General features: G+C 44.7%; 4 protein-coding genes across 5 annotated transcripts; 2 read left to right on the top strand and 2 right to left on the bottom strand.

Annotated features, from left to right (window-relative positions):
- Positions 1 to 130: 130 nt before the first annotated feature.
- Positions 131 to 6,617, top strand: LOC108143457. The gene is made up of 4 exons (XM_017267889.2): positions 131 to 300; positions 2,991 to 3,503; positions 3,972 to 4,211; positions 4,864 to 6,617. The coding sequence occupies exons 2-4, from the start codon at positions 3,339 to 3,341 to the stop codon at positions 6,022 to 6,024; spliced, it is 1,566 nt and encodes a 521-aa protein (XP_017123378.1). The 5' UTR covers positions 131 to 300; positions 2,991 to 3,338; the 3' UTR covers positions 6,025 to 6,617.
- On the bottom strand, positions 6,480 to 11,246 carry LOC108143454 (WASH complex subunit 2). Its single transcript, XM_017267886.2, has 4 exons — positions 11,081 to 11,246; positions 10,825 to 11,019; positions 10,617 to 10,756; positions 6,480 to 10,561 (listed from the first exon to the last, which is right to left on the bottom strand). The coding sequence occupies exons 1-4, from the start codon at positions 11,180 to 11,182 to the stop codon at positions 6,601 to 6,603; spliced, it is 4,398 nt and encodes a 1,465-aa protein (XP_017123375.1). The 5' UTR covers positions 11,183 to 11,246; the 3' UTR covers positions 6,480 to 6,600.
- A 334-nt stretch (positions 11,247 to 11,580) lies between these two features.
- Positions 11,581 to 13,752, top strand: LOC108143566 (PIN2/TERF1-interacting telomerase inhibitor 1). 2 transcript variants are annotated; one of them, XM_017268076.2, is made up of 3 exons: positions 11,581 to 11,767; positions 11,828 to 13,221; positions 13,364 to 13,484. In XM_017268076.2, exons 1-3 carry the CDS (start codon positions 11,695 to 11,697, stop codon positions 13,385 to 13,387), a joined length of 1,491 nt encoding a protein of 496 aa, XP_017123565.1. In that variant the 5' UTR covers positions 11,581 to 11,694; the 3' UTR covers positions 13,388 to 13,484. The 2 variants fall into 2 exon arrangements, with proteins under 2 accessions (XP_017123565.1, XP_017123564.1); XM_017268075.2 differs by having other exon boundaries at positions 11,828 to 13,752.
- LOC108143567 (DDB1- and CUL4-associated factor 11) lies at positions 13,604 to 16,069 on the bottom strand. The gene is made up of 7 exons (XM_017268077.2): positions 15,725 to 16,069; positions 15,387 to 15,651; positions 15,165 to 15,311; positions 14,560 to 15,102; positions 14,347 to 14,502; positions 14,113 to 14,219; positions 13,604 to 14,050 (listed from the first exon to the last, which is right to left on the bottom strand). Exons 1-7 carry the CDS (start codon positions 15,911 to 15,913, stop codon positions 13,910 to 13,912), a joined length of 1,548 nt encoding a protein of 515 aa, XP_017123566.1. The 5' UTR covers positions 15,914 to 16,069; the 3' UTR covers positions 13,604 to 13,909.
- Between the last annotated feature and the right edge of the window lie 91 nt (positions 16,070 to 16,160).

Here is a 16,160-nt window from a genome sequence, read left to right on the forward strand (position 1 = left end):
CAGGGCGAGTGAACTTACTGCTGCAGTACACAGCAGTCAGTAAAAACAAACGAAACCGACACAAAAAATGTAAATCAACAAACGACACAGCCGAGCAGAGCTCTAGCTTTAGCTCGAAACTTACGGCTGGGAGTGCTCTTCAGTTGCCAAACAGACTTCGTAGCCGTCGCAGCGCTCGCAGAGTCGTTCGGCGAACGCAAGTTCGTTTCCTCAGTCTTTCGATTTTCACTTTTAACCGTTTTGCGAGCGCGCCAACTTGAAGCTTTACCGTTACGGCTTTTCACGAGTGCCAGTGAGTGAGTGAGTGACCTACACATATCGACCATTCTCACGTCCGTCAACTTTGACTTGACCTGGTGTTGGCCTAACCGTTGTACAATTAAATAACAATCAAAATATAATTGCGTACCACGAGCATTTCGCTTTTTGCGATGAGCCGAAAAACGAGTTTATTTAATCTGTGCGCGCAGTAAAAGTGCCAAGAACCACTGGGTGATGGCTGGTACATATGTATGTATATGGCTGTAGCTATGCGGTGTGCCCCATTAAAGTCGGGCGACGCAATTTGCATGAGCGACAAGACAACTTCGAATCTTTTGTAAAAACAAAAAATTTATACTACGCCACATGACTCAACGCTGAACAATTTCGAGGGCCCGCGTGTGAGTGTGTGAGTGCGTCGCTGAGAAATCGTTTCTTGCTTGACTGATAATTCCTACGATCCGCGCTTATTGTTCATTTAGTTTTTTTTTTTTGGTATTTCTTGTGCCTGTTGTAACTGCCATTCGGGATGGATCGCTTGCAATAATAATCATAAAGTGAAAGGTATACTTTACTTTACATCGCATCGATACATATGCTGGATATATAATAGATGATTGCATTTTGAAACGCAGAGGCACGGGCACAGCACAGCATAACGGCAACGCATTGGTTTGGCCTTTTCATTTCGATTCCATTCCATTTCCATCGACTTCATAATAACAATTTGCATAACTTTGCCGCTGCTGCATTGTTGTTTATTCATGCATTCACTGTTGTCCATTGTTGCACTTATGCTATTGAACTCGCAGTGCAGACACACCAGCAACAGCAAAAGCAACACAACGACAACTATAACAATAACGAAATGAAATTAATTTAATTGCCCAAAGCGCGCTAAATACAATGCGAAATATTTTGAAATGCTGCTCGCATTTTTTCGGTCACACCAGGTGATGTTTTGGGATCTGCATAATTTCGTAATCCTCGCCGCATGGGTGTGGCAGTCAGTCAAGGGCGCTCCGCAATCGTTTGCCACCTTTTCCCGGCGGCGAGTGAGTGCTGAAAACCCGTTTCAACAAAACCCGATGGCTCTGCCCCCCAAAAAACCGGACAGCCCAGCGAGAATCAGTTTGTCCAGCTAATTAGCAATAAAACAAAGTTGGCTTGCAATTCTTTCCGGCCTCCGAAGAAAGCCAAAACCGGGCCCGCATTGCCAGTTGGCTGGGGGATCGTTTCAAATTGGGGGTCTAAACTTGCAACGTCGGCGGAATGTCAATGGGGCAAGTCACCGCCCGCCACTTTAAGGTGCGCAAATATCCGGTGCGTCGCTCCTTTTTGGGGAGCAAGAGGAAAGACTTAGAGCCAGACCAAACCCATGATACGCCTTCGGCTGGATCATCATCATCGTAATCATCATAATCATCGTGCGATGAGCTTGGCGCACCTGCGTGCTGACGACATTCAGCAAGTTCGTCGCCTCTATTTCGATGACGATGTCGGTGTCGTCTATTATGGGCGGATTACCGTATCCGACTAAATGGTTAACTGGGCTCTCAATGATGAGATGTGGCGTTGGCGAGGCGTCTCAATTGTTTACACTTCACAACACGATTTCGTGGGCAAGCCAATGGGATAATTGGTTGGCTTTTTTTCATCGCCAGTGCCTCCGGGATCGACTCTTTTGAATGACTTGAAATAAATCTTCGAATTACTTTCCATTTGTTAATTGTCTCACATTTCCCATCATGATTCACTTCACATATTTTCATTTTTCTTTCATTTACCATTTTTATTTTTTTATGTTTCTTTCGTTGCTTTCGGTTTTATTATACGTTTTAAAAATGGCTTAAGTTTTTATGGTCTCTTGTTTTTAGTTTAATACACTTTTAACATCATTTTTATGTTATGGAATTATTTTAAAATTACATTTCACATTTTTTTATCAAATACCAAAAATGTATATTTCAAGAAATTAATGCCTTTGAAAAAGCTTTTTGTTTCCCATTATTATATTGTCCAAAACATTCCGATATGAAAAATCATTGTATTTTCTTAAGGTTCAATTTATTTCCTATACAACAACCTACAGTTTTTGGAAAATATAAAAATTAATAAATTAGGTATATCTGGCAAAAAGTTATTTTGGGTAAAAAGATGGTTATATTCAAGATTCGACCTTGCCGCTTTGAGGGGATATTTTAAAAAGTATAAACCAAAGAACAATTAATAAAAAACATAAATATTTTTAAAGTGACATACTCCTATAGATCCAAACGGTTGGAGTGCTTAAACTTGGCAGCGGAGTGTAATTGATTAATTGATTTGGGTAAAGCCAAGTTTTCAAATTCATTTGTCATGACATAAGGTGGCTCGTAACTGACAAGCTGGCAAACGGGCAAACAGTGCCAGTTAACATTTAAGCAGAAGCTTCCTTCTTAGCACGCGACACCATTTGTTTAGGGTCAAATATTTGCTCGACCAAACAAAAGACTTGGCCAACGCAACGGCTGTGTAGAAAAGTGAAAATCTTCTTAGTAATATGGCACAGGCCGTTAGCCGACTGACTGAGAGTGCTATATACTGTCTGTTTGTTTTTTTTTTTTTTTTTTTTTTGTTTGGCCTGTTCATATGTGTAGCAGCCAAAATAAGTTCGCTGCCTAAGTCTTTTGTTCCGCGTATCGAACTGATGGACTCATCTCGCCTCCGAATTGGAATTCTCATTTCAGCACCAACCTAGCATGACACGGCTCAATTGGGCCGCTTAACGCTTTCATTCAACCCACAAGCGGTCTGGACTCGAAACCCATTCGAACATAAACCAAGAACTAGAACTGTGCACACCACATCGCTTCGTATCGCTTCGCCTCGTATCGCATCGCATCGCATCGCACCACTGGCCTCCTCCGAAAAGGGGAACCAAGGCCACCACCATCACCACCACCACCACCACCACCATCATCCCGCCCGCTAGCCAGCATAATTTCTCTCGAAAAAAACCGCACTCACATACGTACTATACATACCTATCTGCCACCATCTTCGACAACGACCGCAACAACCGAATAACACGAATAATGAATTATCAGAAGGCCAGTGAAAAGCAGTCGCCGTCCTCATTGAAGAAGCGGCCGCCGGGCAACGGCAATAGCATACAAAACTTTTGGAACGAACGCATTATGGAGCGCTTCATAAAGGCGAATCTATTCATTATCTGCTGCGTGGTGGCGGTTCTTCTGCTGGTAAGTGCAAAAATGTCGGTGGAAGTAGCTTCTGTGGCGATATCTCCATATCGTTGGATTTTCTGTCCGTTTTTTGTGGTCCGTTTGTCCGCTTGTCCGTCCGTTACCGTTATCAGTGTGAAAACATTTCTGCACCATTAAGTGAAAATGAAATGAAATCGTTTTTGCAGAGAGATGTACAAATTTCATCTTATTTTTACTTTTTTTTTTTACTGACCGTCAGCCGAGCTGACAGTCCAATTCCAATTCCAATTCCAAGTCGTTGAGGGAGGAGAGGTAACAGCTCATTAATTGATTGATGGATGGTTGCGGAGCAAAGTTGTCTCCGGTTTTTTTTGTATTTTTTTGCAACCACATCTTTGACTGCCATTGCCTTTGATTTATGTTTTCGCTTTTTTTCTGCGAATCTCGGTTAATTTCCATGTCCATTTCTCCGCCCGTTCCGTTGCAATCTCCTTTCCCCGCCAGGTCGTCTATCTGGGGGCCTTCTCGTGTGAGGTCTCTTGGATACTGGAGGCCCACGGGGAGCTGCCCTTCGCCGCCTACACACTCTGCTCGCTCTACTTTGTGATGTTCGTGGCCACGACGATCCTCATCCACGGCCTGGTCAGCGGACTGTGCTGGCCCCTGTTCGCCTGGTCGGGCATCATCGGCCTCCTCTCGATTCCCGAGCTGGTCTTCGTCATGATCATGACCACACAGCACTGGGTAAGTTGAATTAGAAAAACGGAGAAAGGAAGCAGAGTTCGGCAAGTCCAATTTTGTATTACAAAAACTTACTGCTATCACTAAACCCGGAGGTAATAAAACATCAGTTAGTACAGGACTTTTACTTAGGAGCACCCAATTATCATGAAAAAGTAGAAATGGTTCGTTGTTTTTTTTGCTGTGTACCTGTGCAGTTCATTTAAATCGCCTTTTTAATTTACAATACGTTCACAAGTTTATAAAAAACTAAACTCTTGCCATCTTTTTTAAAATGCAAAAAGGGTGAAAGATCCAAGTTCAAGCCTTTTAGTTTTTAACTACTTTTTTTTAAAGAAAAAAAAGTTTTTTAACGATTTTTGTACAAGTTATTTACATTCCCTCAAATTCAAACTTTTCTGGATTTTTAAAAAACAAATTAAAAGGAATTTAATTTAGCCAACTTGGTAAAATTGTATTAATTTGAAATGAAAAAAATATAATTAATTGTTGGAGTTATAAAATAAGTATTTAAGATTTTTTTTATAGAATAAGAACGTAAATAGTGTAGAAAAAAAGAGAGTTCAATATAGCCAACTTGGTCAACTAATAATTAAAGTGAAATAAAATAAATTCCTGTTGGGCTTGAAACTATTTTAATTGCTTTACTTTCCAGGGACTGCAATCGGTGCACGGACTAACCGAGCTGACCTCGTATCTGGTTCGCCTGATCATCAACTGCTTTGCGCTGATCTGTGTGATTCCCACGGGCATCCGGTGGCGCCGGGAGACGCAGGTGCTGAGCCAGCTGCAAGGATTGGCCACTCGGCTCTCCCTGCAGACGCCGGCGCCCAGTGTGCCGATGACCAAGGCGGATTCCCGACGCTCCAGCCAGCGGTTGAATGGATTCGAGAACGCCGGCTACCAGCTGTGCGACGAGACGACGGCCAAGATGCCACTGGGTCCTGGCATGGGATTGGGTCTGAACAACCAAGGCGGCGGCGGCGGCAGCCAGGCGTTTGGCTCCCAGAACGAGTTCAATGCCAGCATGTTTGCTCCGGCTCTGGCGCAGCAGTTCAACAATGCCACTCTGATGCAGCGTGGTGCGGCAGGAGGAGGAGGAGCTGGTGGCCATCGCGCCCAGTCTCTAATGGATCTGCGCTGCACACTGCCCGGCATGTACAATCCGCGACATGTGCTGGATACGGAGGACAAGAACGCCAAGTACTTCAACATCACCATCGACGATTTGAAGAATAATCTGCAGGACTCGCACCGACCATCGCCGCCCTCGCTGATCGGCTCCGCCAGCAACGATCCCATATACTGCTCCATCGAGCCGAAACAGTTGACACCGCCACCGGCTCAGCAGAGGGGCCACAGTCGTCCGCGCGGAAGCCACAAGCAACCGCCACCGGGCAAGCTGTCGCGGAATTGCGTTTCGCTAGAGAATCTGGACGGGATCAGCAAGGTGCAGAACGACCTGACCGCCTACGGCAATAATCTCCTCCAGAACTACACGCAGCAACAGCAGTACTACCTGGCCATGTTGCTGCATCAACAGCAGCAGCATCAGCAGCAGCAGCATCAGTTGCACCTGCAACAGGCGGGTGGCATCTACCGCAGGCCCTCCAATTGCAGTTCCTCGGGCGGATTCGCCGGCACCGTAATGGCACAACCGATGCAGCGACGCGGCTCCACCCACAGCCAGCAGATGCAGTATTACGGAGGCTTTGGCTATGCCAACTACGCCAATCCGTACATCACGGCCACCAGCAAGCTGTCGCTGGGCAACGAGTCCGACGACTACCGCAAGTACCGCGATGTGGCACTCTGAGTCCGGATTACTGGAGCTCCAGATCCCCAATCGATCATCAGTCAGCGCTTAGGTTACACTCACTAGTTGTAGGACATGCTCGACCTAGAATGAGATTCCTCGGAATAACGACCAAAGAGCCACAAACTAACTCAGTTTCAGTTCGTAGGATAAAGTTACACTGGGAGAATCCAATACCACGTTTATGCGCCAGTTATATTTGCAGGTACAATAAATAAATTAATAATGCCACAAATACTAAAGGCAAATAATAGTGTTCTAAATAAGAGACTTCACGATAAATCGTTATAATTTTTTTTGCAAACATTAACCAAACAAGAGAAAAATTATTTAGTAAATATAGTAAATCAAATAACAGGCGTATAAACTTGATAAAAGAGTAACTGGTTAAATCATCGTGACTTCTTCACAGCAAATCCCGAAGTTTAGTTTTAAGAATCGACAACAAATCGATATTGACATTCATTGTTTATTATATGTAGTTATTAGGAATACGGATAACAATACTCGGATCGACAGTCTAACCATCAAACGATCGAAAACTGTACATACTTGTAATAAAAGGCATTCATGTGTTTACTCCAAATCCAAAAGATCCGCCAGTGGGTTATCATTTGAACTAGAGGGAATGGTTGCAGTTGTAGTTGCCGTGCTGGCTCTGCTGGTGGCTGGTTTGGATGCAGGCCGGGCCAGAGGTTTGGTCTTTTCGGTTGTGCTGCCCTTGGATGCAGTGCTTCCACCGAACAGGTCATCATCATCATCGTCGTCGTCGCTAAATAGGCTTTTGCTTGTATTCAGGGGTAACTTCTTTGCAGGAGCAATCTTAGTTGGCGCCACCGCTTCATCATCATCGCTGCTGAAGAGTGAAGCCGCCGGCGGTTTGGTTGACTGTTTAGTTGGAACAGACCTGCTGTTGGTGGTTTGGATACTAGACAAAGAAGCTGGCACAGCGGCAGTGGCAAATAGATCATCATCATCATCGCTGTCATCAAACAGTTTCGGTGCAGCCTTTTTAATTTCTTTTGTTGATGCAGCTTTTGCAGGAGCAGCCTGTCTGTCCGCTTTAGGAGCAATTGATTTTTGAGCAGCAGGAGCCACCACTGTTTTCACTGCACTAAATAGAGAATCATCTTCATCTGGACTGTCCAGAAAAGAGCTGCCCAAACTCGGCCGCTCCTCTGGTGGGACAAGCAAAGCAGGCTCTTTTTCAGCCACCTTATTTTCAGAAGGCGAAGTCGGTTTCTTAAAAGCGCTGAACAGTAGATCATCCTCATCAGGACTGTCCAAGAATGATCTATAGGACTTGGGTGGATCAGATCCCTTATTTCCTCCGTAGTGGGAAGTGGGAGGAACTTCCTCTGTCTTGACAGAATTAAAGAACGAATCCGCTTCCTCAGGACTGCCCAAAAATGAGCCAGCTAATGTTTCATTGGGAATTGAATGCGCTGGATTAGAAAACAGTTTTCCATCGGCAACTGACTGGGAAAGGAGAGCCTTGTTAGATCTAGACTTCGAGGGTTCTAACTCAGGGCTATCTATGGATGAAGCTAAAGAAGTTACGCCCGGATCAGCATCCAGCAGACTTTTGGCATAGTTCTCCTTTCTTCCCTTCCTGGTCGAGGGTCGCCTTTTGGCAGGTCCTCGAGCCCGAGATTTGTTCACATGCTGCAGACTGCCATCAGCTGATGGCATAGTCTTCTCCTTGGCACTTGGTATGGACTCACTTTCTTCTCTTTCGGAACTCGATGAGCCTTGTTTCCTGAGCTGCTTGGGCCGAACTCCGGAGCCAGGAAGCAAGGCCTGCACATTTATGTTGATGTTAGGCATTTTCAGTTTCTTTACAGGAGAAGTGGCAGTAGGCAACTCGGAGTTCTCCTTGGCTTTGCTGCGATCAGGTTCGTCAGCTGGTGGTGGTTCATCGTTGAAACTGAAGAGCTGCGGAGCTGGCTGCACTGCTCCTGCCCTTGCTGTCTCACTAAAGTCATCGTAGAAAATGGTATGAATTCGGGTTGTAGAGGCTGCAAATTCCTCCTTTTGAGCTACAGCTTGCTTTGGTGCTTCTGCACATTCGCGGTCATCGTCTTCGGGCGGGATATCACTGAACAAGCACATGGCGCCGTAATCGGATGTGGACGAAGGTTGATCCCCGGGCGTCGCTGGCGAAGCCTTGGTCGCACTGGGTATTTGGGGCAAGGCGGGTTCAAAGAAGTCTTGCTCACTGTCAAAGATCTTCGAGGCACTTAGGCTGCTGAGACCGCTGCTAGCAAGCGTTTGGAAAAACTCACTGTCATCCGGCGGCTCGTCGGAAAAGAGATTCGAGTAATTCTGCATGATTTGCTGTGCAGCAGCCAAGTCCGCAGGCTTTCTAGTGGTGGAAAGATCTTTAGGTGACTTGTTTGTGACATCGGCCACCATTGTTATAATGGGATCTTGATTGCTTTCATAATCGTCTGGCGGCGGACTTTCGGAAACTAAGACTTTTATTTCAGATTTGTCTAACTCTTTAGGCACAACTTCCTCCTTTTCGTCGGCGGTATTATCTTCATTGTTCTTTGGCAGTTTGTGTGGTAATTCTTCTGGCTTAATCTCATGCACCAACTCGTCTTTTGCCGGCATATTAATTTCACTAGTAGTTATAGCACCTACAGACTTATCCTTAGTCTTGGATGCACTTAAAAATGTATCATCATCGCTTAAATCTTCGTTAAACAAATCAGTTGTTTTGGGAGAAGATAATGGAGGTTCAACTGCAACGATTTCTTCCGGAAAAGTATTTTGTTCGATTGGTTTTATAAATTCTTTACTTTTAATAGCACTTTTTGGCTTAGCCTTACTATTTGAAGAACTTAAGAATGATTCATCATCACTCAAATCTTCATTAAACAAATTTGTAGTTTTAGGAATATTAGATGCAGAAAAATCATCATTAGCCTGTCCACCTTTATTCTCTGTAGAAGGAGATGGCTCTTTGACAACTTCAAAGTCTGGAGGTGATTCTTGAACAATAGGTATAGATGAGTTTACCCTTTTCACTTGCGGATCCATTGACTTTATTTCCGTTTTCATCAATTCTTTTGAACCACTTTCTTTTTCAACATCAGTATTATTAAAAGACTTGGGACCATTATATGGTTCACTAGTAATTAAATTCTTAGCCTTTGGTGTTCCAAATAAATCCTCATCATCGATGTCATCGAACAAACTTTTCTTTTCCGCTACCGGTGGCTCAATCTTTTTATCGGGCGAAATGTCCGTTGGCGACTCCTTTCTTACTTCCTTAGCCTGTTTTGAGCCAAACAGATCAGTGACATCATCGTGGTCATCGTCTTCAAACAGACTTTTTTTTTGATCTACTTTTTCAGAGAATTTTTGTGGCTTGGCCGATGGTTTAATAAATATGTCATCTATATCCAAATCATCATCATCAAACAAAGAGGACTTTGGTTTCGAAAGGGGTTTTTGTTCTGGTGGCTTGGTTTTAGGTGCAAACGAGCTCAAGAAGTCATCGTCTTCCAAATCATCGTCAAACAGTGATTTTTTCAATTGTTTGGGTGGCTCCTTAGAAGGAATTGACTTCGGCATGGAAGGAGAATCGTCAAAGAGAGACTTGGCCTGATCTTTTTTGGCCACAATGGCCGGGCTCTGTTTTGGAATGGCACCCGCTGCTTTGGCATTGTCGAACAAAGAATCTGGCCTGGGAGCTGGACTCAAGGGAGGACTATCATCAAATAGATTGACACGTTTCGGGGCAGGTGGCTCAATGATCTGCTTAGGAATCTCCGGCTTTGAGTATTTTTCCTCAGGCTCTCTTTCTTTGGGTGGTTGTGCTTCCTTCTCTGAAATCACGTTCGTACCCTGTTTGGCCTTAACTTTGTCAACGATTTCCGACATAAACGTGTTAAACTGATCGTCGTTAAACAGATTTACGGGCATGCGCTTAGTTTGGCTTGGCTTTTTCTCAGCTTCCGTGGGTGTTTGCGTTGAAACAGCTTCGTCAAAAAGCCTTGGCGGCTGCTGGGCAGGACTGCTGCTGCTGGAGCTCAGTGAAGCTGTAGACGCTATTGGCAAGCGACTGGAGGGGTTCCGAAAAGCTGGTGAAGATGTAGGCGAGGACGAAGTGGAAGGAGGATCGTCGCTAGGCGGCGATTGCCGGAGTGCGGCGAACATGTCCCTCTCATGAGGGTTCCGTTGACTACTTATAATCGGACGAGGTTGTGTCTTCATGGCAGCCTCTGCGACCTGAACAGCGGGCTTAATTGCTGGCGACACAATGGATGGCTCCCTGGCAAACGAGGCCATTGAGGAGGAGTCGGATAGATGAGGCTCCTCCAATTTGTTCGCTGGCTTTGTGATTTTGTTGCTTACGGTGGATTCCCCCTCATCCGATGAGCCGGAGGAGAATTCCTCGGGCTTTTCATCCTCACTATTCTCTTTACTGTCATAGAGTCCGGCGTATTTGTGTTCCTCCCATTCCTTTGTGCCAATAATATAGGGCAGGGGAATAGCATCGTAGGGATTCTTTGCCCGATATACGGTTCTAAGGAGAGTAGATTATGTAAGGAATGGAATTTGTGTGTAACTAAGCCACATACACTGAGTGCACCGGTGCATCCTCGTCATCCGAATCGGGCACTTCAATGGTCACCGGCTCAAAGTTCTTGCGGAACATACGCAGGTTGTTTTCCAGAAACTCCTTGGCCATTTCCTCGGAACTTCGGGGTGGCGGGTCGGGCTGCAATCAGATATATGTACATAGATCGGTAATCACAATCTCTTGGAAAATTCAATCGCCTATTGCACCTTCTTCTTCTTATCTACGGGCATGGCCAAATCGGCGTCATCCACTTCCTCCACCCGGTACTCAACGAACTGATTTCCAAATTGCAGGGAACGCAGACTGTTGGTGGCATTATTTAGAGATATATCCACTTGCCTCACGCTCGTCTCAAAGTCTCTTAAGTTCCTAGTGGTCTTTTCGCCCCTCTCGTGCAGATTCTGTTGGGAGAATTTTATTAAATTAGGCGGTTGATAAAAACATTCGTCATGCAAAACACACCTGGGAAATGCGTTTCATTAACGCAAGAAGAGCGCAATCGCCTGCAAAGTTCCAATCTGGAGCCTGGGCTATAATCTTGTCCACATCTGCACTTATATCCATTATCAGCCGACTTTGATTTCGCGATTTAAAAATTTAATAACAATGCAAAACAAACAAAAAGAAAATGTAGGGATCACACCCAATTAGCGATGAGCGATAGTTACCTGTCAAATCTTTGCATTTTATGCTTTAGGAAGGAAAAAATTCGGTCTTTAACAATACATTTTTCAAATATGTGAACATTTTTTCACAAATTAATGGCAAAAAATCTGACTCATGTTTTTTTAAAATTAAATTTAAAATGATTCCTTTCATATTTCCTTATTAAATGTACAAAAAGTAGAATCTGGCTATTAAAATCCCGCTAATATGTGTAATTGCATCTCTAAGAACCCAACGCTCATCTCTATCCATACGAATCAGCTGATTAAACTATCGTTATCGATATGTCTTGCTCCGATTCGATTAATGATAGCACGTGTTGCGGACGTTCGCATTTTATAAATTATTTTCTATCTTGGTTTTAAAATTAAGTATAAACCTTAGTGTGGAATAGAATATAATTTTAAAAAATGGCTATGCTGGCGGAACCACGACGCCGCAAGCGGTACAATTTGTGCCCGCGCGGCAAGGCGCTCTACGAAGGTAAGGATTTCAAATTTAAATCAGCTGTATAAGCCGTAAATTAATGAAACTATTTCGCAGATGAAAACCGATTCGGCACCAAAATGCTGGAGAAGATGGGCTGGACAAAGGGCAATGGCCTGGGCGCGAACCAGGATGGCGAAAAGGATTTTGTTCGCATTCGCTTCAAGAATGACGCAGAGGGATTGGGATTCGAGGCAAGAGATGACCAGTGGACCACTCACGAAGAGGGCTTCAATGGGCTGCTGAAATCCCTAAATGGCGATGAAAACGAGGCTAATGGCAAGGAATCGGAACCCGAAGAGGAAGTTAGACCCATGGGATTCGGTTTTAAAGCCGAAGAACCGGAGGAGCCGACTAAGAAGACTCTTAAGGAGAAGATCAGTGGTGTGTCGCTGGAGGAGAGATCGAAGCAAAGTAGGGCTCGAGTTCACTACAAGAAGTTCACAAGGGGCAAGGACTTGTCCCAGTACAGTGAAAAGGATTTGGCCAATATATTTGGCAAGAAGGCAACAGATGACATCGATGTTCCAGTCCCCGTGGAGGTTGAAGAGCCAAAGGAGGAGAAACTGGTGGATCCCAACTTCGCTGGGGTACAAACAGTAAGCACTGGACTTTCAGTCAGCGATTATTTCAAACAGAAAATGGAGGCCATGAAAAACAAACTGAAAAAAGGAGCCGAGAGCACTCCAACAGGCGCCGAGGTACAGGTTAATAGCCACGATGAAAAGCTCCAAGAGACCATAACAGAGAATGTCCAAGAACCTAGTAAAAAGAAGAAAAAAAAGAAGGATAAGGAAAATACAGCTGAGCCACCGATTGCAGAGGAAGAAGTTGACCAATCACCTCCCAAACAGAAGAAAAATAAGAAATCCAAACGCTCTTCTCAGGATGAAACTGAACAATCGATGGTCATGTGCGTTGAGGAACAGCTAGTGGCAAGCGATGAGTCCAATCCGGCAAAGCGAAAGAAAAAAAAGAAAGACAAGCAGGATGAAGCTTCAGAAGATTTGGTAGAAACCAAAGAGCAATTTGAAGAGCCTGCACCGAAAAAGAAAAAAAAGTCCAAGAAAACCGAGTTGGTAGATACGGAAATAATTTTAATTGATGATGAGTTGCCCAATGATGACAATGCGAGTAAAAAGAAAAGTAAATCTAAAAAAAGCGAAGTTACCAACGAAACTCAGGAAGAAAGCACTATTGCAATAGTAGAAGAAACCTCAACAAAAAAGAAAAAATCGAAAAAGGAGAAGAAGGAGAAGAAGGATGTGGACACAATGGAGAACGAATCGAAGGAAACTACGCCGACCGTACCTAAAGCTACTGAAAAAACCTCTAAGAAAAAGAAATCCAATACTGATGCGGAGCCCGTCCCTGAAGATTCTAAACTTGCTGTCGCCGTAGAGAAAGAAGTAAAGAATTCAAAACGAACGGGAAGGAAGCACACGGACGACGTAAGTGCTGCCAGTAAAATCTCCGGCGATAAAAGCGATCAGTCAGCCGATGAAGATCTGCCCAAAGACCTCTTATCACTGGAAGAGATTCAAGAAAAATTAAATTCATTCAATACTATTAAAATCTCTCAATTTTGTGCAGACAAATTCCAAATGGTCGACATGAGTGCGTTTCACAAGTCGACGCTGGGCGAGATCGCGGGATACGGAACAAGCGAACACGTGCAGCTGGAAGTGGTGCAGATTGCGGGTGACAAAAAGCGCATACTAAACCTTTGGAACAATAATACCCTTAAGGACATTGCTGTAAACCCACAGCATCCTAAAAAGGTTAAGCGCGCAACGATTCGAGCGGTTAAGAAAAGAGTCGCATTTCAAGGAATTTAGTTCTAGCAAACGAAATATAATTCAACGTGGTTCTTATTATGATTGTTTTGTACATAAACAACTTAAGTAGGTAGTCTATAAGCTTCATGGTTTACATTTTAATGTGTAACAAGATAATTAATTAAACTGAACTATACATTTCAAGCTGTGACATATTCTTCAGTCTTATTCAAAGAACCAATGTGCGGTCCGACTGTGGTGAATATTCGTTCCCCTCATCTACGCATGCGTTTGAGAATGAATGTTATGGTTAATTTCAGTGGGGATGTCTTACAAGCTAGTCAATACGATAACATTACAATTAGTCTGGAGTCACATTGCGGTTCGCCAGGCGGCGTGATCGTCGCAATGGCCTCTTATCCTGGCCCGAGCTATGGGATCGCTTGACCGGACGATTGGCGTTGCTGCGGCTGAAGTTGTTCAGGTGAACATGGGTATCCCACTGCAATGGGCAATTGACAATAAAAGGTTTTCAAAAAGAGGAGATGTTTGCCGCCAGCTTACCGAACCAGACACAATTTCCGAGCGCTCCGGATGCCAGTCCAGATCTCTTATCACATTTCTATGTCCTTCAATAGCCTCTTGAATCTTACCGGTAAGCACATCATAAACTGAAATGAAAATTAAGGTTTTGTTTACTATTTTTGTTTAAATAATAAATTCCAATTGGATCCGCTAATATTTTAATTGCAAATGGAAATGGAAGACACATGCTGTAGGTGAAATTTATAAACTCACTTATTATACGTCCAGTGGCACAGCCCGTGTATATGTAACGCTGTCCTGTCTGTTCCAGAGGCGAAAACTTGGCCCGGAGCAGGGTTTTGGTGACTCGATGACCGCGGTAGGTCATTATACTGGTGTCCCCATCCAGCGCCTTATTGGGATTGTAAACTGCAGTGCCATAGAAGGTAAAATATGGAAATTTACAAAAACTAAACAAGGGCTTACATTCACGGGGAACGCGATTCCAGCGGTAGTCCCACATGGTAAGGTCCAACTGCTGCTGCCTGGCGCGGCTGCGGTTGCGCAGATTGCTGGGCTGCCTCATGTCCCAGATCTTGATGCTTTGGTCTTTGGAGTTGGACAGCACGTGGTAGCCGTCGTTGCGTGAATCGAGGTAAGTGACGCCATCGTAGTGGCCGATGAAGGAGGCCACCGATTTGGACAGCTCGCGGGAACGGAACGAGGTGCGCAGATCGTACACCTTGAGCAGCCCATCGTCGCAGCCGGCGATTATCACATTTGGGTCCTTGTCGTGCAGGAAGCACACTGAGTTTACATCAGTGCCGGGCATGCGGTGGGTGCGCAGGATCTGGGTGCTCCGTGTGCGGATATCGGTCACGATGACATTGGCATTGTTGCTGCCACCGATGATCTTGTCGCCTGTGGGCGAGTAGCGCAGCGAGAAGATGGCTAGCCGATGGTTGGGCAGCCCATTAACATCGATCCACTGGCAGTCATCTTCGCCCCCATTCACAGGCATAATGAAAACTGAAAGTTGGTCTAACATTTAGTATGATTAACTCTAGGGCCCCATTTAGCTACCCATTTACATGAACGGGACCAGGTGCTGTAGGCAAAGTGCTGGCCATTCGGGCTAAAGTCGGCATCGATGATGCTCCACTCGACGTCACGGGCCCGGATTCGGTTTAACAGGTGGTATGTTCCCTTGGCGCCGTCGTAAATGCGGACAAAGCCATCTGGAATGGGTAATGGACAGACATGTGTGATCACGTTTCGATGACACCCAATGTTTTAGCCCGAAAAATGCTGACCTTGACAGGCGGTAAGCAGTTTGGTGCCCGTGCGATTGAACTTTGTCACAAAGATTTTCGAGTCCAGCGACATGAGGCGCGTGGACTTCTTGTTTGGTATGTACAGATTGGAAATGTACCGCTGCTGGTTCTTGGAAAACGAGGCGCTGTGGGGCGATGCCATCCCATTTTCTCGCTGCTGAAGGGCACGCACTAGATTCCAGCGATCATCTGGATTGCTAACCAGTCCACTGGATGCCCTAATCTCCTTGTACATGTCGGTGTTCTGTAATAAGCAAATAAACAACAGCAGTTGTAGCTTGCTATCGTTATCTGGGGGCAGGTTATTTCATGATTACCTGAAATTTTACCAAATCTGGCTTGCTTCTTATTACTGGCAGCTCGTGGTTGCAGTAATCAGAGCGCAGTTCCATGTCCATGGCGTTCACCGTAAAGTTAATCACATTGAAGCCCAGCTCGTTGTCCGAAGAGTCAAAGTCGTCATCATCGTCATCGCTATTGATGTGCATTCCATATTGGTTCCCCATTACGTTTTGCGTTTTCCCTTGCCTTTTGTTATTAAATTCCTAGTTGTTGGAGATAGTAGGACCGCAGGCGGAAAAAGCAAAAATACCACTCGGTACGGCGGAGCACCACCAAAGTTCAAAAGTTTACTTGCTATCGATATATCGTTGTAATGTTATGTTATGTTATGTATATATTGTAGTGCTGGGCAGCGATTTTTATCTGAAATAATGTATTCATATTAACGAACATTTTTTCCAAGCACCCTAT

The sequence above is a fragment of the Drosophila elegans genome, unplaced genomic scaffold, assembly GCF_018152505.1.
Source record: "Drosophila elegans isolate 14027-0461.03 unplaced genomic scaffold, ASM1815250v1 contig_183, whole genome shotgun sequence".
In the NCBI taxonomy this organism is placed as follows: Eukaryota; Metazoa; Arthropoda; class Insecta; order Diptera; family Drosophilidae; genus Drosophila; species Drosophila elegans.

Coding starts and splice junctions, on each gene's coding strand:
- LOC108143457 (XM_017267889.2), top strand. CDS start 3,339: ATGAATTATCAGAAGGCCAGTGAAAAGCAGTCGCCGTCCTCATTGAAG. Junction 3,504..3,971: donor TGGTGGCGGTTCTTCTGCTG/GTAAGTGCAAAA, acceptor TTTCCCCGCCAG/GTCGTCTATCTGGGGGCCTT. Junction 4,212..4,863: donor TCATGACCACACAGCACTGG/GTAAGTTGAATT, acceptor TTTACTTTCCAG/GGACTGCAATCGGTGCACGG.
- LOC108143454 (XM_017267886.2), bottom strand. CDS start 11,182: ATGGATATAAGTGCAGATGTGGACAAGATTATAGCCCAGGCTCCAGAT. Junction 11,020..11,080: donor TAATGAAACGCATTTCCCAG/GTGTGTTTTGCA, acceptor TTCTCCCAACAG/AATCTGCACGAGAGGGGCGA. Junction 10,562..10,616: donor GATGCACCGGTGCACTCAGT/GTATGTGGCTTA, acceptor TACTCTCCTTAG/AACCGTATATCGGGCAAAGA.
- LOC108143566 (XM_017268075.2), top strand. CDS start 11,695: ATGGCTATGCTGGCGGAACCACGACGCCGCAAGCGGTACAATTTGTGC. Junction 11,768..11,827: donor CGGCAAGGCGCTCTACGAAG/GTAAGGATTTCA, acceptor ACTATTTCGCAG/ATGAAAACCGATTCGGCACC.
- LOC108143567 (XM_017268077.2), bottom strand. CDS start 15,913: ATGGGGAACCAATATGGAATGCACATCAATAGCGATGACGATGATGAC. Junction 15,103..15,164: donor CAGCACCTGGTCCCGTTCAT/GTAAATGGGTAG, acceptor ACCAACTTTCAG/TTTTCATTATGCCTGTGAAT. Junction 14,220..14,346: donor TGCCACTGGACGTATAATAA/GTGAGTTTATAA, acceptor TTTTCATTTCAG/TTTATGATGTGCTTACCGGT.